This window comes from Mus pahari, chromosome 14 (assembly GCF_900095145.1).
Source record: "Mus pahari chromosome 14, PAHARI_EIJ_v1.1, whole genome shotgun sequence".
Taxonomy (NCBI): domain Eukaryota; kingdom Metazoa; phylum Chordata; class Mammalia; order Rodentia; family Muridae; genus Mus; species Mus pahari.
Genome location: NC_034603.1, coordinates 17398102 through 17421474, shown reverse-complemented (window position 1 = coordinate 17421474; position 23373 = coordinate 17398102). Strand labels below are relative to the sequence as shown.

The window sequence follows — 23373 nt, the reverse complement described above, 5'->3', positions numbered from 1 at the left end:
AACTGAGCTCTTTCCTCAGTGTGAGACAGTACAGACCCCTTTGCTACCATACCCTGGTCAAGAAGGAATTCAGATATGTACCCGTTCCACTGTAATACTGTTGAGGACTGGGAATTGCCACACAAATGACTCAGACATTGATCTCAGTTAAACAGGGCTGGTTTATTGAATGCACACCCCGAGACTGATTGATCAGGGCCACAGACCAGACTTGGGAGCTGACTGTGGCCCTGAATGATTCTCGGGACCAGTTTACATGGCAAAAGCTAAAATGAGCTCCTGTACAGGTGCAGGAAGCCACAGCTATTTGGGCTACCTAGACAGAACAGGTCTAACTGACCTTTTTTCTGATTGGCCCTACGTGGAGATTATTGTTGTGGAATTTCTTAAGCTTAAAAAAACCTCAGAACATAACAGTATATGTGGTCAATTTAACCCCACTCTGAATCAAGCTATTTTTCTGTGTCAGTAAAAATATGAGCTGACTGGCAGGTATAGGCTTTGATTTTTTCAAAATCTACTCTAAGGTTATTACCTACCAACCAGGGGTAGGGGAGAATAGAAAAAGGAGGTTGTGGAGGTGTTTAGAAGTAGTTCCTTGGGGGGGGGGGGGTGATTCCACTCTATGCTGTCAGGATACCAGCAGTCTAGTCCAATAGCAAACACCAAACATGAATCAGCATGTGGCAACACAATCCAACAGGAACAGCAAGGCTCCTCTGAATCAGCATGAGTCAGCAGAAATGGCCAGAATCAGTCAGAATACCTTGAGATGTTCTTTGGCATAGTTCTCTCTATGAAGTGAAGACCAGTGAAAGCCAGAAAAGCATTGCATGGCGTAGCAACGCAAGAGTATCCTCTCACTGTCTGTGGGGTTCTGTTTATGTTCTTTCTAAACATCACACACCCCCTCTCAAGTGTCTTTTTTCAGCAAAACATCACATGCCCTCTCACAAGACAGCTTCCATAAAAACATCTCAAGACACAACTGAGTTTTTAAAGAAACCAGAAATTCCCACTTCCAGTGAGCATAGAAGAAAATGGCTACAGCTATGCTGGGGGCGTAGGCTTCACAATACCTTTCCTTCCATGGCCAAGCATGCAAAAGACTCTACCTTCAAATGGATCCAATCCATCATTGTAAGGAGCTTGTTTATGGTATAGGGAGTTGGCAATGACTGAGTATAAGATTCTCCATGCTTCCTAAAGTATCCAGATTTGTTTCTCAAAGACAGGATATTTATTCTCTGTATGTAGCAAGCATTTGCAATCGAAGCTAACAGACAGATGTTGGTGGAATCCTTTTGCTCCCCAGTTGCCAATACACCAATAAATATGATATCCATAATTAGGGCATCATCTGGTTCAATATTGGTCAGGATTACATGCATGGAGATGAGCTTATCAGTAGTTGCAAAAGCTGCTCTTTGTTTCTGTCCCCATTGGAAATTAGATGCCTTTCTAAAAAACCTGTAGGAGCTTTTATAATAATGCATAAATGTGGTATGTGATTTCTCTAGTGTGCAAACATACCAATTAGGAGCTGTATCTGGGTTTTGATTAAAACCGGGTGGTGGGATTAAAGGCACACACCACCACCATCTTGTTCACTATAACTCTAGGACTAAAAACAACAACAACTAGTTTATAGAGATCTGACTGACTGCTGGGATTAAAAACATGAGCAGCCACCACCCTGTGCAAATATTTCATGTTACCTCCAAATCACTCCAATTCCTAGAAATTTATAAAACGTGTCTGAACTGCAGGAACCCTTTGAATTTACTTAAAACATTTTAAATCTCTTAACTGTGTTTTTAATACCAAACAACAAAAATATCCTTTTTATTTAAGAAGAAAACTCAAAAGTTGATACCAAGATGGTGTGGGAAAGATGGCAGTCTACAGTCTAACATTCTAACATGACATTAAGACATGTAGTTTAGGAAAACCCATTTTTCATTTCATGCCAGTAAGATAAGTATGCCTTTGGTAAATTATAATTCAAAAATATTATTTTTTCATTTTTCATTCCTGATCAAATGAAAGGCATTGATTAGTCTTTATAGTTATAGTTTGGACTGAATGACAAAGCTGTCTGATGGTCACCTCTCCTTATTCAGGAGGTCTCTCCTGCTCAAATCTAATCTTTATCAATCTTAATGGTATCCACAGCTTTTCTTCTCCCACGGAAACAAAGACAAAACCACTTCCCCAACATAATATACATCCTTGTTTCCATTCTGAGTTCAATACATCTTTAAAATATACAGACTGATTGAATTCAGCCATTTTCTACTACCCAATGTCTCTCTGCAGCTGCTGTTCCTTTCTCATTAGCATTTTTAAATGTAAAGTTAATAGAACGCTGGATAATTTATCTCTGAGGTCATTCTCTTACCCCTTTCTGTTTATTAAGCATAGCTTTTAAAGTGAGATTAGATCTTTTTAACAGCTTGTCCTAGGATTGTGTGGTATGCCTGCAATATGCTTTATGTTGTCATATACAAAAAAAGTTTCATTTTACCAGAGACACATGCTAGAATGTTGTCAGTCTTAATTTGTACAGGCATCTACATAATAGCTATAACTTCTAATAAGTAAGTAATTACAGAATCAGCCTTTTCAGAACATAAGACAGTTGTCTGTTGAATTCTGGATATGTATCTATGGTATGGTACAAATACTTTAGTTTTCCAAACTCTGCTAGATGAAACACATTCATTTGCCAACTTTCATTTCTTTGGGTGCCTTTTGGTTACTTCCTGCAGGTAATGGAGTTTGGTTACACGAAGAACAAGTAGGACATAGATTTATAATTTTCTTGGCTCTTTGCTAAGTGTTAGAGAAATTGTTCTTCAAGCCTTTGACGTTAACAGTGTTTTTATGAAATTCTGAGGCTTCTATCACATTTCCTATGAATAACTGATCAATTTCATTATTACCTTGTGCTAGAGGGCCTTGTTGACCCATATGGGACTGATATGTGTGATATACAATGGTAATTTTCAGATTACTTGTTGTAGTTGAATAAATAACTAATTTAATTATGAATCATTTGGAATAATATCAGTGATTTCAATATGTAAAACAACTCTTTCTGCATATTGAGAGCCAGTAACTATATTCAGAGATTCAGGAAAATCATATAATACCATAATAATTGCATACAGCTCTTATTTTTTTAACTGAATCATAACAGCTCTGAGATACTTTACTTATTTTTCCTGACTTATAGCTGCCTTTCCTGGTTTATTTGCATCATTATAGAATGTAGGTGCTCCACAAATTGTTTTTTCCTTTTACTATATGATGAAGAATTCAATTAATTGTTTTTATAAACTGAAGTCTCATTTGGGGAATATTTGTTATTAATATCTCCCCAAAATTACTGCAAGCTCTTTGCTGATGTTCATTTTCCTGTCCATAATGAGGCAATTTCAGCATTAGCAAAAATTACCACAATTTCTGCTCGGGCTATTCCTGGTAATTGACAAAGTCTTATTTTCCCTTCCAGAATCAATCCAGAAACCTTTTCTATATAAGTCTTCAGTTTTTTTTACTCTGTTTGTATGCTAAAAACATCCATTCTAAGATATTATCTTTCTCTGCATAAGAATTCCTGTGGGAGAATGAGACCAAAATAACCAAAAGACAATCAAGCTTTGCATCCAAACAGCCCACATGTACATCATTTCTTTTCTACCATAGCCAATTATTTCTCAGCCTCAGCTGATAATATTTTTTAACTATTTAAGTCCTGATCACCTTGTAAGGTTTGAAGTAAAGTACTTAGCTCTTGAGCAGTTAATCCAATTGTGGGACTTAGCCAGTTAATATCTCCCAGCATCTTGTAAATCATTAATAGTTTGTAATTGATCTCTCCTGACTTATACTTTCTGTGGCTGAACTTCATAAACCTATCTTATATCTTGGGTAATTGATAAGATCGCCTCTTTGGTTTTTTGTTTGTTAGTTGTTTGTATGTTTGTATTCAGGAGTAATTTGTAATCCCCACAAAGCAGAATTTTCTTTACTTCATCAAACATTTTTCCTGAGGTATGTGTATCTGAATCAGCTAGTAAGATATCCTCCATATAATAATAAATTTTAGATTGAGGAAACTGTTGTGAATTATTTCAGATGCCTGTTGTACAAAGTACTAGCACAAGGTAGGACTGTTTAACATTTCTTGTGGTAAGAATTTCCAATGATATCTCTTTATTGGACAACCATTATTATAAGTAGGTACTAAGAAAACAAACCTTTCCCTATCATGCTTCTGCAACAGGACTGTGAAAAGGCAATCTTTAAATCAATTACTATCACAGACCATGACTTAAGTAATAAAGAAGGCAATGGGATTCCAGGATGTAAAGAGCCCATTGGCTGAATCATCTTATTTATGGTTCTAGTACCTGTAGTTTATCTTTTGTCATAGACCATTGTTCCACCCATTTGGGTTCGTCAGTTAACCATTTTAAAGGTAGGGTAATTGGTACCTTTAAAGACCAACACCTGTCGTGTTCTGTTTAGGGACTAGCTGGACAGTGTGTAGCTATTCTTGATAATACCTTTAAATATTTTTCTGAGAAGCATTCTTTATTTTATGGTTTGTTTCTGAGACTAGAGGAAAGTTAATCTTTGTTTTCTCTTGCTGCAACAAATCACATCCCCATAAGTTCATGGCTAAATAAATTAAAGCATGTAGATTTAATATTCCTATTTGGTCTTCTGGTCCTATACACTAGACCTATTTTGTATTTTATCTTACCTGAAATAAAGTTCCAACCCTTAGAAGCTGATATTTACCTCCTAAAGAGGCCAATCTGGATGCCAATATTTTGGTGAAACTATTGTTACATCTGCTCCTATGACTTCCAAATCTTCAATTGCAATGCCATTTACTTGCTCTGGTCTCAGATCATTTGTAGCAGTTTGCCAAAATACTTGGGGTTTGGGTTCTGTTGTTGTTGTTTTGTTTTGTTTTGTTTTGGGTGGATCTTTCCTGAACTTTTGTTTTTATCAGCTGAAGCTATTCTGTCCTTGATCTGTGGGAGCCAAGTTGTATCCCCAGGGAAGGGTGCGTGATTGTTCTGAGGATGACTTCCTCGAGGTGAGGCCCTTGGAGCTTCTCTTCCGCTTGACAAGGACCAGTGGGAATGATATCCAGAATGACTGCATCAATCCTTGGGAGATGGGGCTATGATTCCTGCTTACTTAAAAGGTTAGTTAAAGACATGATTGATCAAGACCTTTTAAAAAGATTCCTTATTAGATGGTCTCAAAAATTGATAGGAATTTATGAGAAAGGAGGAAAGAGACCAGAAACGTCAGCTACTTCTTCTGAGGACCTAAGCACAGCAATACATTGTAGTAAGGGAAAGTTCAAAACCTACTAAGAGGAGATAGGGCCTAAAGAGATAGGGCTTAAAGGTCAACAGTAAAGAGTTTATTCTCAGGACAAGTTAGTTCTTAGGTTAAGTTAGTAAGTAAAATTTTCTATGCTCTCAAAATAAATATAAGTTGGATAGATTCATCTTTGCCTTAGATAAGGGATTTCATAAAAGGAAGAAATGACACAGGTTGATAGAAAAAAATGTTAATTGTTAGTTTCTGGTCTTTATGGAAAATCTGTATAGAGAAGAACCAAACTGTAAAACTAAGACAGATAATGGCATAAGGACAACTTAAACATATTGTGAGCATATTGAATCATACTGTGACAAAATGCAAAGGTTATACTGCTGTTAAGAAGCTGAAGTCAGTCTTGGCAAAAAAAAAAAAATAAAAAGTGAATGCTTTCTTTGAGCCCTTGTATAATTTTAGTAAATGACTCAGACCTCTTTCCTGATTCTTCAACCTTGTTCCAAGTATTTAAAACTTCTAAAAAACATAGTGCCTCGGTGTGATCATCCATTTCAAGCTGTCTTTGTAACTCAGCATATTGACCCTGGAAAATATGAATAACTCTAGCCCTATTTCACTCAGCATATTAACCCTGGGAAATATGAATACCTCTAGCCCTATTTCACTCAGCATATTAACCCTGGGAAATATGAATACCTCTAGCCCTATTTCACTCAACATATTAACCCTGGGAAATATGAATACCTCTAGCCCTATTTCACTCAGCATATTACCCTGGGAAATATGAATACCTCTAGCCCTATTTCACTGCTCTGTGGACCTAGATTCCTCCTTCCACCGTGTTCACCACTGTAACTGAGGACCAGCTTCCAATATTGCTGTTGCCGAATCTGTCCGGCCTTGCAGGATAATTCTGTCCTGAGTTACCTATGAATTCAGTATCTGCTTCACATAGGGGGAATTAATAACGCATGAAACGATTGCTTTCTTGAATCTCCTTGAGCCTAATATGTCTGTAAGGTTCCATTTAACTTCTTCAGAACCTTGGAGGTGCCTATCATCTCCTGGTATTTCTTGTGTCGTAACTGGATAAACCAAGGTTGGTTTTCTGACAGCTGTGGGTCACCCCTCTTCAGTTTCATCATGGGTGGTATAGTAGGTTGTCTAAATTCCTCTGTACTGAGTATTTTTCTCATTTCTTATTTATAAGTCTCTCTCTAATTTTTCCTCTAAGGCTTTTACTTTATCAATCTATTTTTCATATTTTTTTCTTTTTTCCTGTATCTCTAAAGCTTTTTCTTTTAGAGGGTACAGAAAGCTACCATGGCTATTAAGGATAAAATATGAAATATCAAAATGATAATAATCATAATTGGTATAGTTAAGTCATTTAGCTTTTTATTTTCTACTTATATTTTCAAGCCTTCAAAGGTAGCACTATACAGGGCCCTAATGCCTTGTCTTATGGTATGTCCCATCCTTGACTTTCCTTGAGGACTTTTCAGGTGACTTATCAAATCTGATGGCTTCTCAGTTTGTCTTAAGATGACATGATTCATCTGTCTTTGTGGTCATGCCACACCACAACTAGAAACAGGTTTTTATTTCCAATAAGCAACACAATCTTGGGGTTCACAGTGTGATCAAATATCCTGCAATACATCATCACATTGATGACGTATTCATCTTCCACAGAAGGAGCCCTGGGGCCTTGCCTGTTTGATATTTTGGTGTTGCTGGCATTTTGTGTATTTAGTGATGGTGCTGAGAAGCAGGGTAAGTGCTCCTTGAAGCATATCACAGATCCGGGCTCTGGTTGTCTGATCTCTGGCAGCATGACTCCATGTTGAAGTAATGTCTTTTTGAAAGTAGACAGACCACAGCCTATAGAAGTTCTTCCTCAACATGGCCAGGGTAAGATGGAAGGCTCATGGAAGGCTAAGCCCTTCTACGGCAAAATAGTCCACTTGTCCCCATTTTTATCTGCACCATATTTCCACGTGGGTTTAATTCCTCCTTTGAAGAGATGGAAGCCACTGTACCCATAAGTTCCCTGTGGAACTACAGAGCCTCTAAGTGTCCCTACAGCGACGAAGGTTCAGGTCTGTTTGGTGTTCTGTTTCCAGTTCTGTATGATGATGAACAGTCCCAGGTTCTCTTGGGTTACCAGGAAGTAGATTGGGATACAGGAGATGTTCATCCCTCCTCTTACGCTGCTCTGACTGGTGTCTTGTTCCTTTCCTCCTCCTCTTCATCAGTCTGTGTGCAGTGCTGTGTTCTTCAATCTGATCAAGATCTCACTGTCATCTTCTCTCAAGGTGTTGGACTCACACGTCCTCTCCCCACGGCTCTTGACACCAATGCGTTTGCCTTTCCACTGCTTACAAAGTCACCCCTCCTGTCTCTAGAAAACTTCTCTGAGATGGAAAGTGGAAAAGATGGTGGTATATGTTCTGGAAATGGCCTTTCTAACACGAAGGACAGATACCACACACTGTTTTGGGAGTATAGCTGCAGTTCTTCTCTTTCCTGTAGTTTCTAAATGCCTCGGGGCCAGGCTTGTGTTCCATACCCACCTTGTTGCTTTCTTTCTTTTCCTTTGTTCCCTCAGAGTCTTGCTATGTACCTGTGGTGGTTTGAGGGAGAATGGCCTCATAGTGCCATGTATTTGGTTGCTTGATCACCAAGGAGCGTTACTGCTTGAGAGAGATTAGAAGGATTAAGTGTGGCCTTACCGGAAGAAGTGTGCCACTGAAGGTGGACTTTGAGGTTTCAAAAACCCACTCCAGAACCAGGTGCTTCTCTCTCTCTCTCTCTCTCTCTCTCTCTCTCTCTCTCTCTCTCTCTCTCTCTCTGCCTTTGAATCAGGATGTAGCTCTCAGCTCCTACTCCAGTACCATACCATGCCTGCTTACTGCCGTGCTCTCTGTCATAACGATCATAGACTAAGCCTCTGAAACCGTAAGCCAGCCCTCAATTAGATGCTTTCATTTACAAGAGTTGCCTTGGTCATAGTGTCTCTTCACAGGAATGGTAGTAACTAAGATGGTACCTCAGGTTAGCCTTGAACTTTCTATCCTCCTCCCTCGGCTTTCCAAGTGCTGTAGACCGCCACGCCTCGCCAGGGCTCACAGTATATTCAAGCATGATATCTCACCAAGTTCTGTAAGTATTGTGGGTAACTAGTAGATACAGGCTGACTTCGTGATGGAAAAGAAAGGGCAAGTTTGGACTGCAGTTGCAGGGAGGATCTGAGGGGACAGGCACAGTAGAGGTCCTATCATGGCTCCTGGGGATCACAAGGATAAGGTGACAGAACACAAAGAAACCAACCTTAAATTTTTATATTCCTGAGTTCTGACTAGCCCAGAGGGTAGAAACTCTGGGTAGCTTTCTTCTATCTGTCCCCACTGGCCCTGCCCCTGCTATTGTCTCCAAGTTTCCTCGGAGTGGCTTTAATTGTAAGCTTGGGGACTCTGGTTCCAGAGCGGGCATTTGTGGGCTCTCATGAGACTTTCTTACCTAGTCTTTGTATTAAGCTGCTACGTGGACAAGAGGAGGCAGTTCCGCAAGGCAGGTGAAAGACAGATGGTTGGGGGGCAGGGGCAGGCAGCCATCAGTGAGTGGCCTTTAGTTCTTAGATGCTGGTTCTGACCCATCACTACCATCTCACTAACTCAGTCTAATTTCTCCTCCTCTATCCCTTTGCTTTGATGCACAATAATTATACATATTTATGGGATTGAGTATAATATTTAACATACACATATATAATGCTCAGATTTTGGAATATGGCATATCTACCATGTCAAATATTTATTATTTTGTCAACTTTCTCCTCATGAGAAGATGCTGTTTATCTGAGACACACTGAAATAGAGTCCCCAGGGTGCTATAAACACCCACAGCCTGGCTGAGAGTTTGGTGCAGCTGGCGAAGGAGATCAGATCTGCGAAGAGCAGTTACTCCCTGTCCTCTTTCACCCAGTAAGTGCAAGCACAGGAAAGGGACAATGAAATTATTTTGGTAGCAGTTCCTCCTCTGTGTTGATTTTCTGTGTTGTTTTTTTCTACAGGAAACCTGACAAAAGGTGAGCGCTGGACTTTTTCCTGCTCCCACCCCCTAGCATGTGCACCCACATACACACAGACATTTTCTCTTTTTAAAAAATTCCTATTACCAGTATTTTGTTCATTTCCCCCTTTCTATTTATGTGTTAGCACATCCTCTTCCTCTGTCAAGGGCTTGTTGCTGAGTTTTTTTCTTTGTTTTCTTAATTAATTAATTTATTAATTTGCCTTATATCCCAATCACAACTTCCCCTCCCTCCTTCCTCCCAATCCCTTCCTCTCACCTCTTCTTCCCACATTTTTCTTTTTCTAATGAAAGGAGAGGAGGGGGAGACGATCGCTCTTTCCAGGAAGTGGGATAAAATTGTAGCTTAGTGAGCTATATTCATACTACCAGAAAGAAATGCAATTGTATTTATTTTTCATTCCAAATGCAAGTTTCAGTCTGGGATAAGACTCAAGGGAAATGAAATTATTTTGGTAGAAGCTCCTCCACCGGGTATCTGTGTTGATTTTCTGTGTTGGTATGGATTAATATGTCTTTGTCTATATTTTCAGATGACCCAGTACAGCAGCTGAGCATGGCCATGTGGTTGAACCAGTCATCCACAGATGACTTTATCCTCTTGGGCGTTTTTTCCTACAGCCCAACAGATCTTCTTCTTTTCTCTGTGGTCATGCTGGTCTTCACAGCAGCATTGTTTGGGAATGTCCTCCTCATCCTCCTTATCTACACTGACCCCCGACTTCATACTCCCATGTACTTCTTCCTCAGTCAGCTCTCCCTCATGGACATCATGTTGGTCTGTACCAATGTGCCAAAGATGGCAGTCAACTTCCTGTCTGGCAAGAAGTCCATCTCCTTCGTGGGTTGTGGCATACAAATTGGCCTCTTTGTCTGTCTTGTGGGGTCTGAGGGGCTCTTGCTGGGACTCATGGCTTATGATCGCTATGTGGCCATTAGCCACCCACTTCGCTATCCTGTCCTCATGAATCAGAAGGTCTGTCTGCAGATCATTGGGAGCTCTTGGGCTTTTGGGATAGCAGATGGCCTGGTGCAGATGGTAGTGGTAATGACCTTCCCCTATTGTGGCTCAAGGGAGGTGGACCACTTCTTCTGTGAGATGCTCTCCTTGCTGAAGCTGGCCTGTGTGGACACATCCCTATTTGAGAAGGTAGTGTTTGTTTGCTGTATCTTCATGCTGCTGTTTCCCTTCTCCATCATTGTAGCCTCCTATACCCGCATCCTGGGGACTGTACTCCGTATGCACTCTGCTAAATCCCAGAAAAAGGCTCTGGCCACCTGTTCCTCCCACCTGACAGCTGTCTCCTTCTTCTACGGAGCAGCCATGTTCATCTACCTGAGACCAAGACGATACCGGACCCCAAGCCAGGACAAGATGGTGTCTATCTTCTACACAGTCCTTACTCCGATGCTCAACCCCCTCATTTATAGCTTGAGGAATCGAGATGTGATAGGAGCACTGCAGAAAGGGCTGGATCGCTGCAGGGTTGCCAGCCAGCCCTGAGCTCTGGAGTTGGACACTGTCTTATCGTAGGTGTGTAATGGCCAATAAATAATTTCCCATCTGTGTTTAATCACACAGTTTAATCATTAACAATGAGGTGTGTGACACCTGCTATATTGGACAGAACTTTATAAACCCTAAACCAGTACTAACTGTATCTCTTGTGATAAATGGGTTCCCCCGCACCTCAGTCTTTTGCAGACTTCTTTCAAAGTACATTATAGAGAAAGGGAAAGCTCTGTTAACACAAGCACTGCAGTACCAGGGCATTGAGATTATGTCGTTTATCACTTAACGTTGGAGAGTTTTCTTTACCAGAAGACTTAACCCTTCTCACTGATGTTCACAGAGTCTCTTACATTCCAGGCGCTGAGGCCTGTATTACCGTTTTTCTCTAATTTACATACTGGTCTTGCACCTTATTTGTTTATAATGCTACCACTGTTCTGTTATTTATATAGCACAGCTTACCATTAATGGCATAAATGAAAAATCTTCCAGATGGCAAAAAGCAAGATTATAGAATTCTTTTTAGAGACTTCTCGTCTTTGTACTGTGAAACCTTATTAAGGTTGCTTCAAGGAATAAGAATGGAACATTGCACTACTCAAGGGAAATAGGGTAAAGACTGGTTTATTTTCTTATTCTGTATGTGGGACCTAGAAGATGCACATGGGAGTAATGGATGCACACGGTCCTATAATGATGGATGCACACAGTCCTATAGCAAAAATGCGACTGTCTATCACTTCTGTTTTTAATTGTTCTTGTCATTTTTCCTTTGCTTGAGGCTGAATCTGGACATAATGCTTAAGATAACTCCAATCATCTAGACACTGCAGGTCTCCTGCCTCATACTTTTGACTGTATAGACTAACCTGTTTCCCCCTTGAAGACCTCAGCAAAATTTGAACTTTTATTCAATGTCATTTACATTCTGACTATAAATCGGACACACATCCATTGTGCTGAGCTGGGCATCAGTTGTCCATTCCCATTTGTAATAAAATCATTTTTTTCCTGACATTCCAGTGACCTTTTTGAAAGCAGAGAACAAAGTGTGTGTGTGGGGGGGGGGCAGGCGAGCAGGAGGGAGGGAGGGAGGGAGGGTTTCAAACTAAGTTCTGGAAGTTTTGTCCCAGGAAGGTGCTTGCTCAGCCTCAGGCTCTGCACACGGAGAACAGGAAAACAACAGCAGTAATAAATGTGATTCTTAAGAAGCGGGGTGGGTGAGATGGGAGAGAGAGAGAGAGAGAGAGAGAGAGAGAGAGAGAGAGAGAGAGAGANGACCTGCTTGAGTTCCAGTCCTGACTTCCTTTGGTGATGACCAGCAATGTGGAAGTGTAAGCTGAATAACTGCTTTCCTCCCCAACTTGCTTCTTGGTCATGGTGTTTGTGCAGGAATAGAAACCCTGACTAAGACACTGAACAAAAGCCAGTTTGCTGTTATTATGTTTGCAGCACCCAGCACCTGGATATGCTACACAAAGATCTACCATGAGTCTTAAACCCAGGATCTGGAAAAGCTGTACAAAGATTTACCATGAGCTGATAACTTAATTCCAAATCAGGTTTTCAATTGACAGATATCTATTGATCAGCTATTATCCCCCAGATATTTGGGGTCATAAGAAACTTCTTTTTGTCCAGGCATACAACTCAATTAACTGGACAATGTGTCTTATAAATTTAAAGCTATTGAAATAAAACAGACTCAGAAAGGTGAACATCATGGGTTTGTTTCTGTCTGCAAAAATGAAGGTTTTTAAAAACAGGGCTGAGGGAGGCTATTTGGAAAGAAAATGGAGACCAACAGGAAGAGGGAACGGGAGAGATGCACTCCCTGCTCTCTTGAAATGTCTTGCTTAGCCTTAGTAGATCACAACACACACACACACACAGAGAGAGAGAGAGAGAGAGAGAGAGAGAGAGAGAGAGAGAGAAACAGATGGAAGCAGGCAGACAGACAGACAAACAGACAGAGAGATGGAGAGAAACAGAGAAGGCAGAGAGACAGAGATAAAAGCATCGTGCTGCCGTGGGGACATGCTAGTAGGCAGCCAACTGAGTTAAATTCTCAAAACAGGCATTTTGTAGTGAACATGCTTATTTCAAAGAACCTTACAGGGGGGACTTCCTTCCCTGGGAACCCTAATTGCCAAAGGAAATCTTCAAGGATTTGTGAAAATAGAAGAGGTGTGTCCTTGTCGCTGCCAGAATTTCCATTGTGTGGGCGTGACTTACTTGCCACTGTGTGGCCGTGCGTAACTCACTTTGCTGATGATCTCTTGCTGATGCCTTTTAGGTGGTGCCCAAACCAGCAAGCTGATTTTAGTGTTTATAGTACGAAATATCTTTCTGGCTCCTCTTCTTACCCCAAACATCTGCCTTGTCAAAATTTTAATCTGACCAGATTCTCTTCTTCCAGAAAGTGTTCCTGGTTAAACTCATGCACAGAACCATTCATCCATAAGCACTTAACATGTAGAATTAATTCATCCCTCTTCCAAGAAAACACGAATTATCGCTAACAAGTTTTGGATACCTGTACGTGAGGATGAGGATTTGTAGTCCCAGATACTTCTGGGGCAGAAGAGTTGCTTGATTCTACAGATTATTGAGAATCTATCAGTAAATAAAAACTAAATTTTGAAAGATGTTCTGCTTTAAACTGGGTTTGGTGACAAATGGCTATCAATCTGGAACTCATGAAGTGGAATGCTCAGAAACTTAGAATCATCCTCAGTTACACTGTAAGTTCAAAGCCAACTTAGCATGCATAAGAGAAAAAAAGACAATTCAATTGGGCTGAGGACATAGCTCAGCTGATTAAGGACCTGCCTGGTATACACAAAGCCCTAGGTAGAGTAGTACACGCCTATAATCCCAGCACTTGAGAAGTGGAGGCAGGAGGATTAGAAGCTCAGCACAGCCTTGGATACTTGTTTCAGTTTAGAAATAAATACTTTAGAAAAAAAACAGCATCAAAATATTTTTCTAACTTTCACCTAAGTTATAGTGATTTGGGGGTGTTCTTTTTCTCTGATCTTTTAGGAACTATCCTATGTCTCCACTGCATTGCCTGGATGTGCTGGCTGATTTTGTGTATCAACTTGACACAAGCTGGAATCATCACAGAGAAAAGACCCTCCCTTGAGGAAATCCGTCCATGAAATCCAGCTGTAAGGCATTTTTCTCAATTAGTGATTAAGGGTGGGAGGGCCCATTGTGGGTGGTGCCATATCTGAGCTGGTAGTCTTGAGTTCTGTAAGAAAGCAAGCTGAGAAGTCCAGAGGAAGCAAGCCAGTAAGTAACATCCCTCCATGGCCTCTGCCTCAGCTCCTGCTTCCAGACCTGCTTGAGTTCCAGTCCTGACTTCCTTTGGTGATGACCAGCAATGTGGAAGTGTAAGCTGAATAACTGCTTTCCTCCCCAACTTGCTTCTTGGTCATGGTGTTTGTGCAGGAATAGAAACCCTGACTAAGACACTGAACAAAAGCCAGTTTGCTGTTATTATGTTTGCAGCACCCAGCACCTGGATATGCTACACAAAGATCTACCATGAGTCTTAAACCCAGGATCTGGAAAAGCTGTACAAAGATTTACCATGAGCTGATAACTTAATTCCAAATCAGGTTTTCAATTGACAGATATCTATTGATCAGCTATTATCCCCCAGATATTTGGGGTCATAAGAAACTTCTTTTTGTCCAGGCATACAACTCAATTAACTGGACAATGTGTCTTATAAATTTAAAGCTATTGAAATAAAACAGACTCAGAAAGGTGAACATCATGGGTTTGTTTCTGTCTGCAAAAATGAAGGTTTTTAAAAACAGGGCTGAGGGAGGCTATTTGGAAAGAAAATGGAGACCAACAGGAAGAGGGAACGGGAGAGATGCACTCCCTGCTCTCTTGAAATGTCTTGCTTAGCCTTAGTAGATCACAACACACACACACACACAGAGAGAGAGAGACACAGAGAGAGAGAGAGAGAGAGAGAGAGAGAGAGAGAGAGAGACTGAACTACAGGTGCTAGGCAATCGACCTAAACCTACCTGGTAATAAGGGAGATTCTAAGTCCAGGTTATTTATTATAGAAAAAATATTATTGTCTTGTTATGTATTTGGGTGTTTTGCCTGCATATAGGCCTGTACTTAAGAAAGGTGTTGGCTACAATCTGTCCTGCCTGCAAGGCATGCTGATGCAGTGAAGGTGGTGAGCGTGGTCAACCATGACTGGACCATGCCTCAAGAGGGAACCTACGTCTGACACTGCCTGGATGGCCAGGAACCAGAGGCAGGACAGCCCAGAGGCCCAGGATAGAACCAAACACGACTGGAGTGCGGGAGGGAGGTCAATGAAATGATTTCTAATAATATTCTGCTATACCCATAGATTGGTACTTAGCCCAACTGTCATCAGAGAGGCATCAACCAGTAACTTACAGGAGCAGCTGCAAAGCCCACAGCCAAACACTAGGTGGAGCCAGGGGACCCTTCAGTGTAAAAGTATCTTTTGTTCTCCGGTTTTGCCATCTCTGAGGCTTACTGCCTCCATCTGCTAACCTGAGCCTGGTCCTGGAAGCGGCTAGCTTCCGTACAATCTTACCTAGGCCTAGAATGTTTCAGCCTCTGAAACTTGCTGCTGAATAAGCTCACCCTTTCTTGTTCTTTCTGATCTCTGGCTGGGTGATTTCAACTCAGCTGTTCTGACTCAAACTTCAGTCTTTGCTGACTAATTCAACCTGCTTCTCCCTCCCGCTTCCCTCCCCACTCCTCTCTGACTCATAAATTGTTCTGTTTGTCTTAAAACTAATTCTAGCAATCTGTTCTAATCTGGCTCCTCATTCTCTGGCTCATTCTTGTTGGGGTCATAGGGCATGCAGATAATAAAGAAAGGACCACCAAAGTCAGAAATAAACCAAAAGCAACTTTATTCACATCTGGGAAACTCTAACTGGACAGAGTCACAGTCAGGCTCGGGAGCTCACAAAAACAACCTTGAAGGGCAGGGGCAGTCTCCTTTGGAAGCATAAGCTCATAGGCAGATAGATGTTCAGGGGATAATAAAGAAAGAATTCATAAATTAAGGGTCAGTTCTCAGGCCCAGGGTGTAGCGGGTAGCAGGATGTTTGTACAGGCTCAGGGCTATTCTAAGGCAGCAGTCTTAACGTTTGTGGGGCTAAGGCAGGCCAGGTAGTTTTACTGCAGCTGAAAAGAATGTAGTGCGTGGGGACATGCACTGAGATGGAGGCAGCAGACCAATGTCTGAAATTACTCTGGGCTCTTCAGTTCTGTCTTTACCTGGGTCTAGCTTGTTCTCTCTTCAACCTGTTTCTCTCCTGGTAAAACTGTTCTCTCTCTCTCTCTCTCTCTCTCTCTCTCTCTCTCTCTCTCTCTCTCTCTCTCTCTTTTCTCATGAGAGCTGGACATATACTATTCTGTCAAATCTTTCTCTGATTCATCACTTTGTCTGCCACTCAATAAGACATGACTTTCAAACATGGCTGCTTCCTTCTACAAACTTTACCTTCATTGTTTGGGATTAAAGGTGTGTCTGTATTCCAGCTAGAGGGATTAAAGGTATGTGCTAAGGTTCACAGTGTGATCAAATATCCTGTAACATTGGAGAAGACGGGTAGGGAGGATTGTAGATGGCAGAGAGGTCAAGGTCACTATGAGAACTCAGCCTACGCAATCAACTAAGCAGGGCTCAAAAGGACTCACAGAAATGAAAGTGACAAACACGGACCCTGTATGGGTCCGAGCTAGGTCCTCTGTATATAGCCTGTGGTCCTGTACCTTGGTGTTCTTGTAGGACTCCTAACAGTGAGTGAAAAAGTCTCCGATTCTCTCCTGCAGTTGGGACCGTTTTCCTCCTACTGAGTTGCCATGTCCCAGCCATGATATCAGGGTTTGTGCCCAGTCTTATCGCATCTTGTTGGGCCACATTTGATGGATATCCCTAGGGAGGTGGGGAGGGGCTGGTTTAGTTGTTGTTGTTGTGTTGTTTTGGTTTTTTGAGGGGAAAAAGATGAGTTGATCCTGGGGAAAGGAGAGGTAGGGGGAGACACTGGGATAAGTAGGGGTAAGAGGAAATGTGGAGGAAAGGTAATGTAAGAGAGAAGAAAAGCCTTCCATGTGGATGCTGGCAACTAAACCCAGGTTTTTTCAGAAGAGCAGCCAGAGCCCTTACCTGCTGAGCCATCTCCCCATCCCCCCCCCCCCAAAAAAATTAAGCGTGTGTAAACTGGACCAAGTATATCAACTCCTATGGTTCCTGATTCTTCAGTTTTCCTGTACTCTGATGCATTTTCTCCTCCCCATTATTTGTTCATAATTTTCTAAGTTTGCAACCAGGGACACTAACATTAGTTATAAAAGTATTATGCCACTTATTTTATTTTTCTTAGCATATATTCATTGTAAAAAGTGGGGTTTGTTGTGCCCATTTCACACAGTCAAAAACTGTATATTTGTTGTGCTTTACTAAAACTAAGCAGGAAATTCTATGAGAGCAGATGTTTAACCTGTCACATTCACACTTGTCCCATACTCCTGCCCTCCCATAAGCCTGGAGGAATCTCTGCTCTTGGGAAGTAGAGGTCACAGGGTAAAACATTAGTCTTCTCAGACAGGATTGGTCAGTGAAAAGGTGGACTTGCATGTGTGGAACGTGTCAAAAAAATTAACTTTGACCATAAAGTTTATTGTAAAGTCTGGGACACTTTGGGGGTGAAACACAATGGAGCAAGACTAGAGAAGGATGGTGGGCCCAAAGGATGTGCACTCTGGTCCTGTATGCTATAACCTATGAGAGATGGCAGTCACAGTGGCTGTAGACCGATGAAGCACATCTCCTGACCAGACAGAAATAGGTCACAGGGTATGGGATGAATCCCAGACATTCGTGAGTATATTCGTGAGTATGGAGGCTGTGTTCCCTACTCCCTGTCTCTGAGTCAGTGAAGACTAAGGAGGAAGCTTGGGTCAGATGGAGCAGTTATTCCCTGTCCCTCTCACCTAGTAAGAGCAAGCAGGGGAAGAGGGAAATGGATATTTTAATGCTAGAACTCCCTCTATAGGTAGGTTTTCTTCAGGACACCCAACCAAAGATAACTGAGAGTCATTTCCCAGTTATTCCATCCCAACTTCACAGTTTCTATGCCAAGCTGATGGTTCATTTTTCAGTTTCTGTTTGTGAATTGGCACATCCTTTTCCTCCTATTGTCTGTCCTACTGTTGTTGGAGGAAAGGAGAAAGTGAGTCATTTCCCATTCTTTCTTATTTATTTATTTGTTTGTTTATTTATTTATTTATTATATGTATATGAGTACTCTGACATACCAGACACACCAGAAGAAGGCATCAGATCCCATTACAGATGGTTGTGAGACACCATGTCGTTGCTGGGAATTGAACTTAGGACTTCTGGAAGAGCACCCAGTGCTCTAAACCACTGAGCCATCTCCCCAGCCCCACTTAATGTCTTATTGATGTTTCCTTACCTTCTTTCTTTCTCTCTGTCTGTGAGACCATCCGTGGGTCTCTGAGTTGAGGAATTGTGTGCAGTAGGAAGGCACAGATGAAGACAGTGAAAAATGGAGATCAAGAAGCATTAATGCTCTCTCATCCAAAGGAAGCAAAACAAAACCTCCACCTAAACACCCAGCAGACAGAGTTGAAACATGTGACCCGAGACAAAAATTTTCACAAGGTTGTTTTGGATAATATGAATATTATTCAGCCAAAGAATATTTGCGGAGAACAAAACAGTCACTTCGTTAAGAGCCTGGAATCAATACAATATTCAAAAGCAGCATCAGCATAAGTCTAGTGAGGACCAGAAATCAGCAAAATGATGTAGACAGAACATACCAGACACTGGTATTGCTTGCCAGGCCACACAAGGCAGAAAAGCGATTCAGAGTGGAAGAAAAACTCACCTTTAAATAGGGTGTGAGGGGAGTGTTCAGTGAGAACTGGAGATGCGTGAGCATGTCTGGGAAAGGCCCTCTGTGTGGTGTAACACTGGACGGTCAAGGCCTTGAAGCTGGTGTCTGTTTTCAATGTTGGGAGAACACGTGGTGGCCAATGGGACTGGACATGAGAGGATTACAGGGGACCAGAAGGAAAGCAGGACTGTGTGGCAGTAAATCTCCAACCCAAATATGCCCCAGCAAGGAAAACACAACTCAATTCATATGAATACAAGCTGTGCCTATGTAAGAGTGACAATACTGATCCTAATTTTATATCAATAAAAAAAATCATACCAATGAAAACATTTAATTTGTATCAACTAAACTCTGTACCAATGTAAGATCTTGTAATAGGACGGGGTGTTAGACTGCAGGCGCTACTGCTAAGCTCCTCCCAGGGACTTACCAGTGGCTGACGTCATCACCTGCCACCATACCTGCTGCCAGGTGTGGGTTGCACACTGGTAGCGTACAAAAAAAGAACTTGCAACCCCAGTTCTTCCTCTCCCTCCCCTCCTCCCTCCTCCACCACCCCGTCCCTGTTCCCTCTCTCTCCTCCCATATGTTCCTGGTTGGCCTCTCTTTCTCTCTCTTGGTCCTTCTTTCTGTCCTCCTCTATTCCCTCTTCACTGACCTTATGGCTCCTGTCTTTCTGCCTCTAGCCCTTCTGGAGGTCCTCTTTCCCCCTCTCTTCCCCAAATAAAAATCCCTTATACCAGGTCTGTCTCATGGCATGATTTCTCTGGGGGACACTTTGGCATGGGCCCACAAGGTACCCCTGCCCATCTCCGCAATACATTTTATAACACTGGGTGGTGATGGGGGTGGGGGTTCTGATGAAAGTCTTTCATAATAAAATTTTCATTCTTACAAATATAGAGTCACTGTCAAGAGCCTGGGGTAGGGGACAGGCTATGCAATGATGGAAAAGCCAATCAAGGAATGCCAGCGGTGCTGGCATGCACAACAGAACTAAATTAAGTTAGCCCCGTTAGGGGACATTGGCACCCATGCACAGTAACAATGACAAGTGCTGGTGTCAGGTGGGACGTGGCAGCCGTGAAGGAGTCAGGAATGGGGAATGTTTTAGAAGGGTCAGCAGGAGCCTCTGACGGTGGAATGACCAGTTACCGAAAGCTAGCCCTTGAAAGTAACTCCAGTGCGGTAACCTGCAACCAGACAGACCTGTCACTTACTGATGTGGGAAATGGAGTGATGCTGTCCCATGGATGAGGAAGACTTGTTCACGGTACTTTACCTAGGACAAGTTCACGCGAGGGCCATAGTGAAGGATTATATTGGAATTCAGTGGCTCAGAGTAGGCTCACCTATTACGAAAGCAAACAGCCACATGGGGGCAGCAGAGAGCCAAGAAGAAAGAGCCAGGCCTGCGAGTAAGAAAAGGATCTGGCTTTGAGTGTGTTTGCTTTCGGGTTTGGGGTTTTTTTCCTTAGTTGTATTTTGGGTTGTTTGGTTTGGGTTTGGGTTTGGAAGGAGGGGATCTTACGGAGCCCAGTTGCTACTGGCACCGGGATGACCTTGAACGCCGATCTTCCCGTCTGTACTTTTCCTGCGTTTCCAGGCATTGCAGCTTTTGTTTTAAGAGGTGATTATCAGGCATTGCTCTCCTTAGGCTTTCTTCACTGTGGTTGCTGAAATACGAGCTTCCGTTATCAATACAACCGCCAGAAACATGTTCGTAGAGATGTGAGCTTAGCCTTGGAACGTAGATCCAGTGCTAGGTAAGAGGCTGGAGTCCAGGTCACTCTAGTTCCCTTGACCGGTTTCCCAGACTTTCTGAGTATCCATGTCCCCAACTTTTAAATAGAGATGGAGGCAGAACCAGGACTGAGCATTTGCTCAGCGTGGGTGAGACCCTGCACTCAATGTCTAAGACTGCAAAAGAAAGAAAAAATAGTGTTTACTTCAGATGAGCTGAGCTTGTTTATTTCAGTGGAGTCTGTGGTTTCTGCCTGTTGGTTTTGATGTTGCACACAGGACCCAGGAGCCTTCCTCCTGCTGAGTACGTTCTCCCACTAAGCTCTCCCCAGCCGTTTTTACTGTTGCTATGGCTTAATACAGAAACCTCCCCCATGCGTGGCCTCCCACTTTGAATGCTTGCTCTCCCCCACCCCCACCCCTGCCCACTGCTGTCATTTCAGGAGGCTCTGGGTCCTTTAGGAAATGGGTACTAGCTGGTAGAAGGAAGTCACCAGCGGTGGCTCTTTGGAGGTGATAAGCCAGCCACTGGTTCTGTCCCCACTCTTTCTAATTTCTGGTCCACAAAGATGCCACACAGGTCTGCAACCAGGGGCTAAGCCACTCCACCCAGGCCTCTGTGGTTTCTCTCAAATCAGGAGCTCAATTAATCTCTCCTTCCTTAAGCTGTCTTCTTCTTCCGATACTGTTGCTAATTAATATGAATGCTTTCCAACAACTCACTGGTATGTCCTTAGTTAGTTGCAAATAGTATAAAAATAACTTTCATCTATCTAATCTATGGAATAGCACTGCTGAGCCAAACCTGCTTAAGTTGCTAGTATGTATTTGCTTATAGTTGGATGAAATTGTCTTACAGCCTGGTATACAGTAAAATGTATGGTATCTCGTGTAATACGTTACGTATCTGTACGCAAAAGGAGAAATGTGCCAGTTACATGTTCAAATAGTCACGTGCCCTCGTACTGCTAGGCGGGCTGAGAGTCGTGGTCCACTGTGGCTGTCATCATGTGAGGTTACCTGGGGAAGGACCCAAATTCAACAGCTGTCATACCATTTCTGCTGGATTTGCATCACTTCACAGCACTGTCCAATGGAACCGCCATAAAAGCTGGGCTGTCCAAAGTTATCACAACCACCGTGGTCGTGTTGGGATTTGGACAAAGCGGGCCCTTCAGAAGATAGTGAAAACCCAAGGCAGAGCATGTGGGCCACAATGGTGAGGACCTCAAAAGCCGGAGCAAGTCGCCCGTACAGGATGAACTAGAGAAGAGGGAACCCGGCTGCCCGGGACCAAGCTGCTGGTCAGACTCCTAAGGTATGTACGCATCCTTGTTTCTGCTGGCTTCTGCCACTCACAAAAGTTGATTCCAAGCTCTAGAGTCTGAGTGGCTCTTTAACAGCTGCTCTCACCTTCTGTGCCCTCCACGTGGGGCACCTCTCTTGGTCCTGTAGCCTGCTAATACCTCTGACCTTCTACACCCACGTGGACATCTCCCTTTCCTCTTGGTCTCTCCCATCTCCTCCTCTACTGCAGGAGCTGCATTGCCATCTGCAGCAGTCTGGGACCCTTCCTTGCTTTCTTCCACTTGGAGCTCCGTAGGTTTCTCTGTGGCTCCTGGAACCTGCTACTATGCCCGTTAGGGCCCCTCGCCACATGGACAACTTTCTACACCCGCTCTGATCTGGGTCTCTCTACTAAAGACACTTACCGGCTCCCTTTCCCCCTGTTCTCCCCTAGCTTTCCCCCACCTTCCCCTAGGAACCGCAGGCCTCCTGCAGTCCTGGCTCTCAGCTCCCTCTGTTGCTTATAGGAACAACCCCTACCCCTGCATCCAGTGTTCTGCTTTAAAGTCTGTGGTAGAAAGTCACATGTTTGTTATACCTTAGAATGGAATGATATTTGTCTATAGAAGCGTGTCTATGTATCAGCAGAGAGACAAATAAATATACGAAGACAAACAGACATGTTTTGTCTGGCGGACAGGGCATTGTGTGCATGTGAGGAGATCTCCCTGCCACCACAGGTAGCTGGCTCAGTCTGAGAGGCTGGCCCATGGTGTGGCTTGACTGCTTGTGCACACAGGGATCCCTTCTCGCACCACAGCTGGCTTAGGGCTGGTGCAAACCAGAATGCAAAGAAATCAGAGATAAATTTCCCAGGGAGATCTATCCCATATACAGCTCCCAATCCTGAATATTATTGTGGATGCAGGGAAGTGCTTGCTGATGGAAGCCTGATATGGCTGTCTCCTGAGAGGCTCTGCCAGCGCCTGACAAATACAGAGGCAGATGCTTGCAGCCAACCATTGGACTGAGCTCAGGGGTCCCCGATGGAGAAGGGACAGAAGGAGCTGAGGGGGGTTGCAGCCCCATGGAGGGAGCAACAGTGTCAACAGGCCAGACCCCCCCGGAGCTCCCAGGAACTGGGTCACCAACCAAACAATACACATGGACGGACCCATGGTGCTGGCCATATATGTGCCAGAAGATGGCCTTGTTGGACAACAGTGAGAGGAGAGTCCCTCGGGCCTGAGGGTGTTCAATGCCCCTTTGTAGGGGAATGCCAGGGTGGGAAGATGGGAGTAGGTGGGTGGGTGGGCATCTTCATAGAGGCAGGGTGAGGGGGGGGATGGGATATGAGGTTTCCAAAGGGGAGACCTGGAGGAAAACATTTGATATGTAAATAAAGAAAATATC

The 23373-nt window shown here is 43.0% G+C and overlaps 2 protein-coding genes across 2 annotated transcripts in view; one reads left to right on the top strand and one right to left on the bottom strand.

Moving 5' to 3' along the window:
* Window positions 1–23373, bottom strand: part of LOC110332585 (olfactory receptor 56) — a 52029-nt gene that overhangs the window by 9339 nt on the left and 19317 nt on the right. The window contains exon 2 of the mRNA XM_021213858.2: window positions 540–794. The gene's annotated coding sequence lies outside the window, so the exon portion shown is untranslated. The remainder of the gene's footprint in view (window positions 1–539; window positions 795–23373) is intronic.
* Window positions 9995–10969, top strand: LOC110332586 (olfactory receptor 2V2). Its single transcript, XM_021213860.1, has one exon. It carries the CDS (start codon window positions 10022–10024, stop codon window positions 10967–10969), a length of 948 nt encoding a protein of 315 aa, XP_021069519.1. The 5' UTR covers window positions 9995–10021.